This window comes from Anopheles funestus, chromosome X (genome assembly GCF_943734845.2).
Source record: "Anopheles funestus chromosome X, idAnoFuneDA-416_04, whole genome shotgun sequence".
In the NCBI taxonomy this organism is placed as follows: Eukaryota; Metazoa; Arthropoda; class Insecta; order Diptera; family Culicidae; genus Anopheles; species Anopheles funestus.
Window position 1 is genome coordinate 19,843,277 of NC_064597.1, and position 16,288 is coordinate 19,859,564.

At 41.2% G+C, this 16,288-nt stretch overlaps 2 protein-coding genes and 1 pseudogene across 2 annotated transcripts; 1 reads left to right on the forward strand and 2 right to left on the reverse strand.

Moving 5' to 3' along the window:
• Window positions 1–874: 874 nt before the first annotated feature.
• Window positions 875–4,894, forward strand: LOC125764491 (uncharacterized protein K02A2.6-like; annotated as a pseudogene).
• A 1,153-nt stretch (window positions 4,895–6,047) lies between these two features.
• Window positions 6,048–8,052, reverse strand: LOC125769026 (uncharacterized). Its single transcript, XM_049437421.1, has 2 exons — window positions 7,830–8,052; window positions 6,048–7,769 (listed from the first exon to the last, which is right to left on the reverse strand). The coding sequence occupies exons 1-2, from the start codon at window positions 8,038–8,040 to the stop codon at window positions 6,562–6,564; spliced, it is 1,419 nt and encodes a 472-aa protein (XP_049293378.1). The 5' UTR covers window positions 8,041–8,052; the 3' UTR covers window positions 6,048–6,561.
• A 5,017-nt stretch (window positions 8,053–13,069) lies between these two features.
• Window positions 13,070–13,995, reverse strand: LOC125769522 (uncharacterized). The gene is made up of 2 exons (XM_049438258.1): window positions 13,266–13,995; window positions 13,070–13,208 (listed from the first exon to the last, which is right to left on the reverse strand). Exons 1-2 carry the CDS (start codon window positions 13,504–13,506, stop codon window positions 13,126–13,128), a joined length of 324 nt encoding a protein of 107 aa, XP_049294215.1. The 5' UTR covers window positions 13,507–13,995; the 3' UTR covers window positions 13,070–13,125.
• Window positions 13,996–16,288: the final 2,293 nt, after the last annotated feature.

The following is a 16,288-nucleotide window of genomic DNA, read 5'->3' on the forward strand; positions in this document are numbered from 1 at the left end:
CTTCTCAACAAAAGCGAGTTTATTCAACAATTGTATTGTATCTGCTACGAATAAATTTTATCAACTTAGTACAATATATCTATAATATAATTAAAGAATTCAGGTATGATGTTGAAGCTGGTGCTACATTTGCGGCATGGTATAAAAGATATGAGGATCTTTTTCAAAAAGACGCTGCACGTTTGGACGATGAGGCGAAGGTGCGATTGTTATTGAGGAAGTTAGGAACCTCTGAACACGATAGATACACCAATTTCATCCTGCCTAAACACCCACGAGAATACATACTCAGTGAAACGGTCTCCAAGTTAACGGCTATTTTCGGCACCAAGGAATCCCTATTGCACAAGCATTTTACGTGTTAAAAGCTGACAAAACTTCAGCCGGAGAATTTCGTTATGTTAATCGTGGAGCCGTAGATTTCGAACTGGGGAAACTGACGGAAGAGCAGTTTAAATGTTTAGTGTTCGTATGTGGTATAAAGGAAGAAGAAGACGCTGACTTCCGAACACGCCTCTTACGTCGCATCGAGGAACAACAGGATGTAACGCTTGATCAGCTCTCCGCAGAATGCCAGCGCATGACAAATCTTCGACACGACATTGACATGATTAAAAGTGACAAAGCCGAAAAAATGCTGGCCATTAAAGAAAATACGCATCGACAAGACCGTCCACCGAACAAAAACCAATTCAATGAGGCATCCAAACCGAGCCGGCCCTGTTGGTTACGTGGATCTCCGCATTGGACTCGAGAGTGCACGTTTAGGACGCATAAGTGCACACAATGTGGAGTTATAGGTCACCGTGAAGGTTATTGAAACCAACAAAACAAACTACCCCAGCGTACAAGGCCTTTCGTAAAGTACGCTAACATGCGCAGCGTTACAATAAACGTGCATAACATTCGAGATCGACGAAAATACGTGAACATCAAGCTCAACGGCAGCCAGGTGCGTCTGCAACTCGATACGGGATCCGACATTTCCGTAATAAGTCGTGACCTATGGAAAAAGATTGGTAGCCCACAACTTACACCACCATCTGTAATTGCGAAATCGGCTTCGGGTGATGAACTTGGAATTCTAGGAGAATTCGAAGCAAACGTGGAGGTTTCTCAAAAGAAGCGTCAAGCCGTCATTTACGTCGTAGAATCTGAGCTGATCATTGATCTCGCTGAAATTTTCTCGCTATGGTCGTCTCCTATCGATGAGTTTTGCAATAACATCTCAAGCGCAACGATTGCACCAGAAGCGATTTTAAGAAAATTTCCATTGCTTTTTCAACCTTGCATGGGGATATGCACGAAAGCTGCCATCACGCTGCATCTGAAACCCGATGGCCGTCCTGTATTTTCACCTAAGCGCCCCGTGGCCTTCGCGATGCGTGAAGCAGTAGAAGCCGAGCTAGACAGATTGCAGAAATTGAACGTGATAACTCCCGTGGAGTACTCTGAGTGGGCAGCCCCGATCGTCGTCGTGCGGAAATCGAACGGCAAATTGAGAATTTGTGGAGATTACTCAACCGGCCTGAACGCAGCCCTCCATCCACACGACTACCCATTGCCACTCCCGGAGGACATCTTCGCAAAACTGGGTAAATCAACCATTTTTAGCCAAATTGATTTATCCGATGCTTTTCTGCAGGTCCCAATCGCTGAGCAAAGCCTTCAGATACTCACAATAAACACACATAAAGGGTTATATCTATACAATCGCCTGCCGCCAGGGATTAAAGTAGCGCCAGGTGCCTTCCAACAACTCATGGACCAAATGCTCGCTGGAATGGAAGGAGTTTCATGTTATATGGACGACATAATCGTCGGAGGACGGACTCAGAACGAGCACGACGAACTCCTCAGTGAAACCCTCAAGCGCATTCAAGAATACGGTTTCACAATACGCTCAGACAAATGCTCTTTTAACAAAAACCAAGTGCGGTACCTTGGTCACATCATCGATAAGCATGGCATCCAACCCGATCCAGCAAAAGTAGCGGTCATAAAAGATCTTCCTCCTCCACATGACACCGCCGGCGTTAGATCATTTCTAAGCGCCATGAACTATTATGGAAGATTCATTCCAAACATGCGAAGCCTGCGCTACCCATTGGATAATCTTTTAAAAAACGATACTACCTTCAATTGGTCCCCAGAATGTCAAAAGGTGTTTGAGCAGTTCAAGTTGCTACTAGCTACAGATCTCCTACTAACGCATTATGATCCAGGACGAGAGATCATAGTATCTGCTGATGCGTCATCCCTTGGTTTAGGTGCAACCATCAGTCACAAGTTCCCCGACGGAAGCTACAAAGTGGTCCAACATGCATCTCGTGCTTTATCGAAGGCAGAAACAAACTAAAGCCAAATTGACCGTGAAGGCCTGGCTATAATATTCGCTGTGACGAAGTTTCACAAATACATCTTTGGACGTCATTTCTGCCTTCAAACGGACCATAAGCCACTATTAAGAATCTTTGGAAGTAAGAAGGGCATACCGATATACACCGCAAATCGTTTACAGAGATTTGCTCTAACCCTTCAGTTGTACGATTTTGACATACAGTATGTATCCACGCATAATTTTGGTAATGCAGACATCTTATCACGGCTCATAAACCGTCATGACAAGCTCAACGAAGACTATATCATCGCTAGCATCAGTTTAGACGACGACATTCGATCAGTTGCAGTTAATTCGTTAACCCCATTCGTTCTGAGTTTCCGAGAAGTAGAAAATGCAACAAAAATGGACCCGGTTCTACAAAAGGTTGCTCGTTACATAAAGGAAGGATGGCCACGAAACAGCATTTTCAATGGTGATCTGGCACGTTTCTACGCCAGAAAAGACGCACTATCTATAGTGGACAACGGTATTTTATTCGGGGAGAGAGTGATCATCCCTACAGCTCTCCGTCAAAGATGCCTTCGCCAATTACACCACGGCCACCCAGAAGGCCATGCATGAAATCGTTGGCGAGAAGTTACGTCTATTAGCCGTATTAGGACAAATAAATTACAGAATTTGTTGCAAATTGCGGAGCCTGTGCAGCTGCAGCCAAATCGCCGCCACACTCCATTCCTGCGCCATGGAATGAAGCAACTGCCCCATGGCAACGAGTGCACATCGATTATTCAAACCCTATCGATGGTTATTCTTTCTTGATAGCAGTCGACTCTTTCTCTAAATGGCTTGAGATAATACGGACAGCCAGCACAACGTCTACAGCGACTGTACGCATTTTACGAAGCCTGTTTTCTCGCCATTGCATGCCAATCACTTTGGTCAGCGACAATGGCCGTCAGTTTATTAGTGCTGAGTTTGAGGACTTTTGTGCCACAAATGGAATAGATCATCTTACTACCGCCCCGTTCCACCCGCAGTCCAATGGCCAAGCGGAAAGGTTTGTGGATACCTTTAAACGGGCGATAAAGAAGATTTCGGGTGACGGAACTACCATCGAGGATGCACTTGAAATATTTTTGGGAACCTACCGTTCTACGCCGAACCCTCAAGTTCCAGAACAAAAAGCACCAGCAACGATTATGTTTGGGAGACAAATCCGTACGTGTTTAGAGTTGATACGTCCAGTTCCTAGATCTGAAGTCAAAGATAATATCGAGCCACATCGCAGTTTCGTTCGAGATGATCTTGTTTATGCTAAACTTTACGCACGAAATGGCTGGAAATGGATCCCAGGCAGGGTGATAAGCAAATGCGGAAACGTACTGTATCGTGTATTGACAATTGACCAGAAGATAATACGCAGTCATACTAACCAACTTCGGCGACGAACCGCAGATAATAGTAAGTCGATGGAGCAACGTCTTTTGCCTTTGGACATCTTGCTGGACGCATGGAACCTGCCATCATCATCGGTCGCAGCATCCACAGCGCAATCATCGTCGGGTGACCCGATACCGCAACCATCCGGTTCATGTTTAAACACGCCAAATTCATCAACCCCGCCGGCTACACCCATACCTTTATCATCGGTTCCCATGGACTCAACGGTACCTTCTTCGTCCCAACTTGTCGGACCATACAACCCCTCAGTGTGAGACGGAACAGCAGTTACCGTCACGCCACTCCTCTAGAGATAGAAGAGCTCCGCGTTGGCTCGACCCTTACCTGTTATCTTAAAAGGGGGAGATGTTGTATTAAGCACCCCTGCAGCATCCGAGGCAATCCCCGAGGCACTCACCGATAATCTAGCGTTATCGTGTAGATGAGTGGCCACCGTTCGGATCGTAGTCGCACGGACCCTCGCGACACTCGACCATTCCCCCACGCTCACGACGAACGTACATTCTTGCTAGTGTTTCGTTTCCTTGCTGATCTCTTGTTAATAAAGTGGTTCTACCAAATTACGTACACAACAATAATATTTCTTATTTCTACTATGTGTTTTTGTATTTGTATTATCACATTTTTCTGACTAGATCGGTAATCGGTAATTGCACGTATGTATTGCTGTTAGATATTACTGCCAAAACATTCGAACTAAGCTTGAAACAAATGTAACATAAATCATCAATCCTTAAAAATTCGAAAGCTTCCTGAGATGCTAGTGGACATCCAGAGCCGTATCGAGCCGTCGCTGTCGTGAAACCATCTGAATCGTGAAGACAAACCGGAGCCATTGAAATTATGGAAACTCCCCTAGCCCAGTGAATTTCGTAGAATCATTATGGGTCAGTTTATAAGATTCGAAATCATGTCATATCACCCTTGTTAGTGATGTCAGTGTCTTTTAAAAAATAGTATGGAAGGAAATCTAGAAACTTCTATTATACAGTGATTTTCTTAATTGTTGTGCACCACAACAGCTTCGCGTGCATACTCATTGTAAGAGACCTGCAATTTCTCCTCTGTGTTATGGACTGCCTATGAGTACTTTTCTGATTCGGTCTACCCAGTGCGCATAAAAAGGCGCCCCGACGTCGAACGGCATGCTGAACATCCGGTTGTACGACCGGTTTTTCGACGTCTGACAGCAGTCCTTAACCGACTCACTAGATGGCGCTCTCAGGCAAAAATTAAAATGTCACTTTGTCCTCGTGCCCTGATTTATTGCATCACTCCCACTGTGATGTCATGTGGTGCAAAGCAAAAAAAAACTGTTGTTTTATCCTTGTCGTATGTTTACATTGTCAATCATTCTAAGAATGGTGGTGGTATTGTATTGAGGGAGCGTCGCGTACGTGTTCTCATTATGTTGGTATAGTTTATAGGAGGAGGATTAAGCTTTTTACTTACGGTTTTGTTACGCCATTTGGAGAACTGAACATTGGACGGCACTGGTAGGAAACACTTTCTTATCAACTACACTGTTCTATTACTGTTTTCCACCATGATTATAATCCCTACATAAACTAAACTGATTGCAGCAATACGATGGAAAGTATCAACGCTACTCGTTCGATTTCTCCCATGGAGGCCGAAATAGATCTTTTGGTTGAGAGGAACAGCAACAATTACGCAGCACAGTCGTCTGTTAAACCACCCTCACGCAAAATAATCATCAGACCACCCATCGCAAAATCACAAGCAACTTTCACATCAAAATTGGTTCGAGGTGACGAAAATAAAAACCCAGCACTACATCAATCCCATCACGAAAACATAGTGGCATTGGAGTTAAGCGATCTCTCGGCAAACAAGGAAACATCTATGCAGCGCCGTACATTAACACAATCTCTTCACAAAATCCCTAATCCAACATCACATGACAATCAAACCCGGTCTGGTAGTTTACAGCCAAAAACCTGCCAATGCAATAGTGATATTCTGAAAAGTCTACAAAACATAGAAAATTATTTGAAAACTGTGATTGAAAATCAAAACAAACAAGAAAAGAAAATAGCAGCAATGGATACTATGCTAGTATATTTGTTAGATAACAGAAACACGGAACAAAACCAAACTGTGTCAGCATCATTCAGCTTTTCTAAAATTTCTACTGCAGACGAACTGAAGGAATTTAATCAAACGTTAGGCTCTAGTGTAGACTATAATGACCAACTATGCAGTTGGCTCAACAACCAAGTGTCCAGAGAAGACATAGATAATCGTCTACACCAAATACTGGATCTGGTATTTGAAAAAGAATTTCTTCCATTATGTAGCTGGACTGGTGAAGGCCGGCCAGATAAAAAAATTCCGATGAGAAGCTTCAAACATGCATTGAAACTATTTATGCGAGTAGGAAGTTCGAATTTAATAAGGTGTACTGAAAAAAAGGTTAAAGAATTTATGTTGAAGAAATTGAAATATGCTAAGAATCGAGTGAATTTGGTAGGCAATAGAGAAACGTCTATACATCGTCGCTATGTATACTAAACATTTTTTTCTTTCCTAAAACTTATTCACATTACGTCCAACGTAAAGTATCTCTAAAGATCTCTAAAGTAAAGTAACAGCTTGAATTATGTGATGAACAGAATTTATAATAAATTAAATGAATTGACAAAACATATTTTTTCACGTTATCCGCATCGTTTATTTTTTGGTAAATTAACAAATGAAAATCGTCAAGCAGGAATTTACATAATTTTAAGGTTTCATGTGTTCAAAAATGTGTTATGTACAGGAATAAACTTATATGAGATGTTATCCATTATGTTAGTCATTGTTTTCGGTATGGCAGCTAGTTTGCATTTCACATCCGAAACGGGGATTGTAATAAAAACATTAGAAAGATCTACCATATTTGCATCATAAATATTTAAATAGGATGAAGGACATGGTTGGGAGAAACTAATACTTTTAGAATCAATTTTTTTTGCTTGAATAAGTATGCCCGTGGAAGTTTCTATCGCTGAACTATATAGAAAAATAGAATTATCTTTCGTCATAAACCATTGGTTTCTCTGATCATTTCTGAGTATAAAATTTCGATTTATATGCATCACGGTATTATTGCCTTTTATTTTGATAAAAGGAAATTTTGAGTTTGGTTTTTTCTTTGCTGAATTTAAATAACGTAGTTCCTTGATTCTATTTCTTATTTGTTCTAAACATTTTTTTTTACTGCGCGTAACTCGTTTCATGTTTTGTAGATGACCTTCATAAATGTAAGATGATATTGTAGGCAAAGGTCCAAATTCACGAACATCTTCATACACATGATGCAGGTTATGTATATTGCTAGATAAAAGCGTTTTATCATATACTTCCGGAAAATCTTCTACAAACAGATCTAAGAGTCTTCCTGCATATTCCCAATAATTTTCGTAGACATGAGATGAAAAAAAAGTTGCGGCACGAAACAGTAACATAAAATGATTATAAGCTCTATCAGTTATTCGCCCTTTAAGAACTTCCACACTAGCGTAGAGAAGAAAGCTTTGAAATTCGGAAGCTTTCCATATTTTTAACAAATTTAGGCCTCGCATTTTGCGAGGAATCTCACATGGTAATTTTAGCATTCGTAAAAAAGAAGAAATCTCTTTACGATGTTTGAAAGTAAGCTTAGGCTCATTTCCAAAATTACCCTGCGTAAAACCTTTCAATAGTTTTCTTAGAGCTCCGTAATGAAATAGATGTAGATCGTCAGCAATAATTATACTTTTGATTATATCACAGTTATGCAGATCGGTAAGAGGTGTGTCATTTTTTATGTGAGTTTTATAATGCTTCGCTTTGAATAGCTCATCTGTTCGAGGCTGTCCGTTAATTCCATCATAGTAGGATCGTTTCGTTTCCCGATCTTTTATGACCTTTACAGTGCATTTCAAACAGCCACTAGACGAGTTGAATGATTTGACACCTAAAAATATTTAATAATATCAGTAATATGTTTAAATAGAATGTCATAGTTATATCTTACCTTTAATAAATACACGAGCCGGAGTATCTGCAATGATTGCTCGCAACATTATTTCATATCTGCGGCCGTTAACCATTATGCCGTTCTCCTGCAAGTTGTTCAGCTCATTTACAAATGTTCTTAGGTACTCCTCCACGGACTGTGGTTTCGTATCTCCACAATATACTGCAACGACCAGCACATCTTCACTAGATTCACCAAACACTTTCATGAGTATCGGCCAAAACTCAGTTGGCCCACTCTTATGGAATGGGATTCCATCCATAAAGAAATCTAGCTTTAAAGTTTGTAAATTCGGCGTTGCTTCACTGAAATAAAAAACAGAGAGAAAAAATGTTGCCCTTAGCGACGTTATAAAAATGCAACCGCAAAGTTAAAAAATATACTCCCCAACAAAACGGCGTTGGAATTTACCGACATACGAACTAGGTGAATAAATTGCTAAATCGGTCAGCAAAATCTTGATCTAAAGCTAGCAAATCAGAGGCATTTCTCTGATCTTGCAAGAAACATCCGAAGCACCCGTGGAACTGCGACCCGCTGACTCGGTGGCATCACACCGACGTCGGTATTCGCAACGAAGATTTTCGTAAGCGGTATCAAATATTCTCTATAATATGTGAAGAGAAATTCATTTTGTTGATGCTTACCTGTAGTGCTGCTGCAAACAACAATCAATGCCTTGATACCAAAGTTGACCTCCCTGAATATTTGTTACTTTCAGGGCTGAATCATCTGCTGTAATGTTGGTCGGGGTTTTTAATAATGTTCGAGCATCCTTAGGTACATCGGTACTGTCTAGTTCATCACGTAATATTTTCAATAATGAGTTTAACGCCCGATGAGTTTGGTTAGTCAAAAGTGCCCAAATACGTAGTTTGTCTTCGAAACTTCTTTCTTCTATGTCTAACTCCTCCTCTACGTTAGAATCATCGTTACTTGAATAAGATTGCTCTGGATCCATGTTACTGGCTACAGTTCCCACAGCATCGTTGCCTTCATTTGCCGTAAGGTCTGGATAATTGGTTTCGTTGGCTGAACCTGAAAACATGATACTTAAGTAAAACGATTCCTATGTTTTTGTACCAATTTGATTGTATCATTATTACCACTTGTTTGCATGTTTTCACCGCTTGTTTCTCCATGCTCATCTCGCCACTTTTGGTCAAACATTTCGCGTCTTCTATCGCGGGTTCGATAAAACGCACCCGATTTTCGAATCTTTTTTGAATACATTTTGGACGAATAGTTATTTTTTGCGAGAACAACTAATTTTGTGACGAATTTACAGCGCAAACAAAATCAAAACAAAAACATAACCATCAAACGCAAAATACACTTCGATCTAAATATTGGTTAAAAACCCTCTGAGACGCTCCACACACCCACACACTCTAAACAGGCTGCTGTTTACACGCTGACAAACTGGTTCGACCGCTATCCGACCAAAATGCAACCAATATGCGCATTGGGTATTCACATGTGTATTGCACAATCAGTTTACTGAAGCTTGTCGAGCGTAATTGACTGCAGTGAGTGAGATAATCGTGTAAATCATACACGATCCTTGCCTTGATCACGCGTCCTTGCCTTAAAGTGACAAAATCCGTAAACTGTTAACACTAGGGATTTGGTAGTTCGTATGGCGAAGACTCAGAATGGATAGCTGCTTTGTATAAAAGATTTTATAATTTTCCTTACATACATTTCCATGTTTTATGAAATCGGAACATATTCACTGACTCCAAATGTTTCTAATAACTCCACCAGCTCAAGACAAGTCCAAAAGTTTTAAGTTTCAAGTGTTCCGAATAGTCTGAACGGCTCTAGTGGTATCATGGTATTGACTGCTTCGGTCGGATCCGTGCATAACAATGGTCATGGTCAGTAAAAGCTGAATAATTTGAGATTTTGACTACAGCAACCAAATATCTTTGTAAACTATTAATTGTACAACAAACTTTTACCGAATATCCAAAAACCAATTGTTTAATAATTGATACTATTTTCTAAAGTACTTTAAACTAGGTATACGTAATAATAATCCATATTTCAACCAATAATAATCCATAGTTCAACAATAACAAAAAGCAAATAACGGTTCACAAAACTACACACAGCAAATTGAATTTAAAATGACTACCTAGTTTACTATTTTTCTTCATTTGTTTGCTGCTTGTCTATGACTAGTAGCTCTCCTCTTGTTATTCAGTCTTTGATTTTCTTTATATCTGTTATTAAGGAATCTCATTCGTACTATAATTCTAAGCTTAGTAAAAGTATTTAAAATTTCGTAGGGGGAATCCGGGAAATGTGTTTTAAGGCGGTTTGTTAAATTATTTACAATTTGCACGGTTTTGACTAGATTACCATCTTTGTGCAACTGTTGGAATATTTTTTCCATTTCAATTCCTTGTTGCATTAAATGATCAGATGTCTTATACAATCCTCTTGCTGACAAATGCTCAACAAAAGATTGAGGCTGGCTATAGCAATGGTCTTCTGCCAATTGGTACATGTATGTTTCCAATTGTAAATTAGGTTAATTTTTTTTTTAAATTTTCTTCCAATGTATCCCATTACGTACTCTAAGCCATCCTGCTCGTGTTGGTTTAAATTGAATATCGGGTCTAGGTTTTGTGAGTTCAACTCGTTTTCAGTTTCAATTGTTTCAAAGTCGTGAGCGACTTCAGCTCCTTCAAAAATTGTTGCCACTACAAAATGTTCGTGACTAACACATTGGTCGTTACAATTTTCATCACCGCCAGTTGATGTTACGAACACATCGGGTTCAGCGATAGTGCTGTTTTCGGCGTTATCCGTTACCGATTTTAAAAAAGTTGGTGATTTACCCAAAATCATTAATCGAATTCTGTATAGGCAGGTTATTGGGGATGGATAGTCATAAGTACCACTGTTTAATTTAGTATGAATTAATTAGTTAAGAAGTTTCATGAAAACCCTTTAGATTTAATTGCATGAACTTATTTGAACTCCCTCGATACTTGACAACACTAGAAGCTAATAGTATAGACATAACGGAATTTTGTACATGAACTGTGATAATTGGTTAGGATTTTTTGACGATTGAATATACATTGTAAAAGCGTAAGCCAAACCGCGTACACCTTCTTTGCATACAAGCAAAAAACCGAGATATCACAAGTTTCCTCCAATCACAACCGGTGTAATTTCTACATTTTGGTCCTTCGAACCGGATCGTGAAAGGAAGTATTACGTGCAGTGAAACTTGCAGCAGGACACTACGTGACCACAAATCTCGGGAAAAACGGCACTCCGTGACCGTTTATGTGACGCGTTTCTTTCAAGTGTAATTTTGGCTACGCAATCCGTGGTGTTAACCACTGTGTATCGTGTAATTGCTCCGCTATCACGAGCAATCGGAACATTCGTTAGTTGTGTGTCCATGTTAATCGTGTTGCCACCAAAAAACTTACCGTAAAGTGCTAGTGAAATTTGTTCGAACAGAGTGAAGAAAAACCGACGCCAAACTCGCCATTTCAAATTTGGCATCCATAATTGCAATAGCACCCATTGCTAAAATTGCGCCATTAGAAAGACATTCTTGCGTACAAGCTTGTACACGATCTGACTGAGATTATCTTGCGCGCCAAATTTTTGAAAGGAAAATGGAGAAGAAACTCAAGTCGGTTCAAATCAAAAAACGCCAAGCTGTGGAACTGGTTAAGAACATTGAGAAGTTCACTAGTGAATATACCGAGGAGCAAGTGAGTGAAATACCAGTATGCCTAGAACAGTTGGAGAAGTATTATGAAGATTTTCTCCAGGCAAACGCGAAAGTGTCGGAGTTAGATGAGGACGCGGCGGACACGTATGTAATGGAACGTTGTGATATGGACACGCGTTACCGACGCGTTAAGGGTTTCCTTCTACGAAGGCAACCATCTGGTGTGATAAGTGATTCGTTGTTGATCGCCAATTCAACGTTAAACAGTTCGGGACGATCGAGTGCGGTGAATTTGCGATTGCCAAAAATCGAATTACCCACGTTCGACGGGGATTCGACAAAATGGCTAACGTTCCGGGACAGATTTGTGGCGATGATCGATTCTTCAGCGGACATTCCCAACATCATGAAGCTGCAATATCTGCTGTCATCGTTAAAGGGCGATGCTGGTCTGCTATTCGAGCATACCACCCTGACAGCAGATAATTATGACGTTACGTGGTTGGCCTTGCTGAAGCGATACGACCATACAGCCATCGTGCATTTTAGGTTGTGCGGATCCACACCACTTGCGCAATTGTCCAACATTTGCAAGCAAGAACGTACAACAACGACGTGAAATGGCCGCACGAGAACGATTGTGCTGGAATTGCCTTAATCGCAATCACCAAGTGAAGGATTGTCGCTCGTCATACAAGTGCACTACGTGCCAGGCACGACATCATTCACTACTTCACGTGAATCCGGTAGTGACCATGACTGCCCAATCGGAGGAGGAAATGGTGTTGCTGGAAACGGTACAACTCCAGCTGGTTGATGATTATGGCAACAGGTTTGATGCTCGGGCTCTTCTTGATTCGGGATCAATGTGCAATTTTTTTTCTCAAACCATGGCACATCGGTTGCTGACACCACGGTCACAAGTGGACATTGCCATTTCCGGTATAGGACAATCAAGACAGCATGTGAAAGGTGCCATTACAGCGACTGTGCAATCAAAGGGCAACGATTTTTCTGCGGCAATGGAATTTCTGGTGCTAAGGACTCCGTCAGCACAAACTCCAAGCAAGCCGATAAATATAGAATCGTGGAGCATCCCGAACGTAATGCTCGCAGATCCTACTTTCCACGTTCCCGGAAAGGTAGATTTAGTCAATGGTGGAAATATGTTTTGGGAATTGCATTCTGGCAGGAAGCAGTCGTTAGGCAATGGCAAACCATGGCTAATAGAAACCCCGTTTGGATGGGTGGTCTCCGGGAATACTTCCAAGGGCACCGTGCCCAGTTTGATGCTATGTCACATGGCTAAGAATGAAGGTGCCATAGAAGCTCAAGCACCAACAGGGATAATGGAGCGCGAGGCAGACACCGAGGAGCGGTTGGCGGTGTCAAAGGTTGTCGCCACCTCTACGACGGGCGACTTCAGCAATGCACTCTTCGCACGATACTCCGCTTACAGCAAGCTGCGAAGAGTCATGGGGTATTGCTTGCGGTTTTTCGGAAACCTACGCGCGAGCAAAGCATCTCCGGTCGAGCGCGTCAAACGAAAAGTAGACATGAAGACGCTACTGTGTTCCGCTCCATCGCTTACAGCGGCGGAGTTGCAAGAAGCGGAACTAAGGTTGTGCCAGCTGGCACAACAGGACTCGTTTGGGGACGAATTGGATCACCTAAAACGAGGAAAGCAGGTGAATTTAAAGTCAAAGCTGAAGTGGTTGTCACCATACCTCGATCCAAAGGGTATGTTACGCGTTGGTGGCCGGCTTGGTAATGCCAGCATACCAGAATCAACCAAGCATCCGATTGTCCTCGCAGCATCACATCGTTTGTCGACTCTACTGGCAGAGAACATCCATCTGCAGAAGATGCATGCCGGACCACAATTGATGCTGGCAACGCTCCGGCAGAAATTTTGGTTGATTGGTGCTCGAAATTTGGTGAAAAGCGTGTATCATCGATGCCACACATGCTTTAGAAACAAGCCGACTTTGGTGAAGCAGGCGGTAGCAGATTTGCCTGCATCAAGAGTGGTACCAGCCCAGCCGTTTGCAGTAAGCGGTGTCGACTATTGTGGACCCTTTTTACTAAAGTCGACCGTCCGCAATAGAAGTCCGATGAAAGCGTACATCGCGATTTTCGTATGTTTCGCGACAAGGGCAGTTCATATCGAACTGGTGAGTGACCTCACATCGACTGCGTTTTAGCGGCACTACGACGCTTTGTCGCCAGGCGTGGGAGGGTAACTGAGTTGCACTCGGACAATGCAACAACGTTCAAGGGCGCTGCACATGAGTTGCATCGCATATACAGGATGCTGAAAGTCGATGAGGGTGATAGGAGAAGTATTTTTGATTGGTGCGCCGAAAGCGAAATCAGGTGGAAATTTATCCCTCCACGCGCACCTCATTTTGGAGGCCTTTGGGAAGCAGCGGTCAAGTCAGCGAAAGGTCACCTACTTAAGACGCTAGGAGTTAGTAGCGTAACCCAGGAAAACATGCTTACCCTTCTGGCTCAAATTGAGCAATGCCTTAATTCACGGCCGTTAGTACCCATGTCCGATGATCCGACCGATTTGGAGGCACTAACTCCGGGTCATTTTTTGATAGGTCGTAGTATGCAGGCAGTCCCAGAGGTCAATGTAAGTAAGGTTTCGTCAAATCGTTTAAGCAGTTACCAGATAGTGCAAAAGCACATGCAGGAAATTTGGGCCCGCTGGTACCCTGAGTACCTGCAGCAATTACAAGCCAGGGCAAAACATGCGAACAATGAACCGGTAAAGCTAGAGATCAACCAATTAGTGGTTGTAAAGGAAGATAACGTCCCACCTGCAGTTTGGCCGAAAGCACGAATAACCGCTTTACATCCGGGTAAAGATGGGGTAGTAAGAGTAATCACGTTACGAGGAAAACTCGGCAAGGAATTCGTTAGAGCAGCTAATAGAGTCGCGTTATTACCCAATCTCAACGATTAGAAAGATCTACGATCGCACGTGGGATAAGTATAAACAAATCATGTTGACAGTTGGGACATCAAATTGCGTTACGTTGGTCAAACAATATTAGGTTAGATAGTTTCATGCATTTAAAAAAGAATTCTCTTTTGGTGGCCGGAATGTTTAATTTAGTATGAATTAATTAGTTAAGAAGTTTCATGAAAACCCTTTAGATTTAATTGCATGAACTTATTTGAACTCCCTCGATACTTGACAACACTAGAAGCTAATAGTATAGACATAACGGAATTTTGTACATGAACTGTGGTAATTGGTTAGGATTTTTTGACGATTGAATATACATTGTAAAAGCGTAAGCCAAACCGCGTACACCTTCTTTGCATACAAGCAAAAAACCGAGATATCACAAGTTTCCTCCAATCACAACCGGTGTAATTTCTACAACCACCTTTTTGCCGCAACTGAGAAAAAAAGTTTTCCAGAAGATCTTGATTTAGCTGAAATGAAACAAATATTTGAAAATTAGATTTTTGCACAGTCTTTTATTATTATAAAAAATGTCACCTTATGTGTCGATAAATAGGCGATGTTGTGCTTTTGCTTCATGTCGCCAAACAGTTTTCCAGTTTTTTTCCAGCAGTTTTCCGAATGATCTATTTCCTCATTATGTAATGCTGTTTGTAATACAGATCGAATTGTTGGAATCGCTGAAATTAACAACAAGATCAAAGATGAAGGGTATTTCTAACAATTGTCGTTTGTTCATTAGGAGAAAATTTTAAAAACTTACCATTTGGAAGAAAAATTCTTCCAATTACATTTCCTCTTATAAATACGTTATGTGGCATTTGAAAATCACTTTTTTGAAAGTGTGTTGAGCACACACATTGGAAATTTCCAATGCACGTCATTTCACATTGTGTCGATTGTTACAACACATTGAAACAGCACACGGAACAGGCATGATAAAAAGTAAAAAAAGCTCTTGAAACACGTATGAAAAGCGAAAAATAACAACTTACTAAACTACCTAAATAAACTAACTAACTACCGAACTTATAAGCTAACTAACACGCTAAATAATCAAGAAAAACACTATCCTTAAAATATCATACGTAAATAATTGCTTCAAAGAACTGTTGATGTGGATCTTAAACTAGAATCTACACATCTAAGCAAGTTATAGTTATTATCACTAGTTAAAAAATAAAGAATAATATTACTAAGTGATAACGTAATCAAACTATAACCAAAATTTAAACCAACGAAAACACACTTCCAAATGATTTCAAGTCAAAGCCAACAGAAACGAATTAAACACCAACCAAGCACTTCACAAGACCAAGATGCTGTGTGTAGGGTCGAGTATTAGCATGAGAGACTAAAGAGTCAGTTGTGCAGGGTTGCGTATAAGTATGAGCGAATAAAGAGTCAGTTGAATAATAGCTGTCAAGCGAAACAGATGTCCGATCTCGTGTTTTGTTCGTGAAAGAAAAGAACGTGCTTTACAGTCACTGCACTATGATTGTAAGCAACGCTTGCGGCAACAGCACCCCTTCTTCCCAACCACTCCCCTTAAGAACCACGGAACACATGTGTCAAGTTGAGAAATGCAATTTGCTCTGGACAATTCTACCTGGTAAATACAAATACCTTGGTTCGGTGGCTCCGTCATCCAAGTAAAGATCTACCTGCAGATTGTTTTGGGTGGTCGACAATGCATTACCCTTTCCTTTCCGATACCAGCAGCCTATTTTCCCTTGTTCCGTCTTTCCGCATTCGAAACACTGTGGTAAG

Coding starts and splice junctions, on each gene's coding strand:
- LOC125769026 (XM_049437421.1), bottom strand. CDS start 8,040: ATGAAAGTGTTTGGTGAATCTAGTGAAGATGTGCTGGTCGTTGCAGTA. Junction 7,770..7,829: donor GGCTCGTGTATTTATTAAAG/GTAAGATATAAC, acceptor AAATATTTTTAG/GTGTCAAATCATTCAACTCG.
- LOC125769522 (XM_049438258.1), bottom strand. CDS start 13,506: ATGTGTGGCATCGATGATACACGCTTTTCACCAAATTTCGAGCACCAA. Junction 13,209..13,265: donor AACATACCCTTTGGATCGAG/GTATGGTGACAA, acceptor TCCTCGTTTTAG/GTGATCCAATTCGTCCCCAA.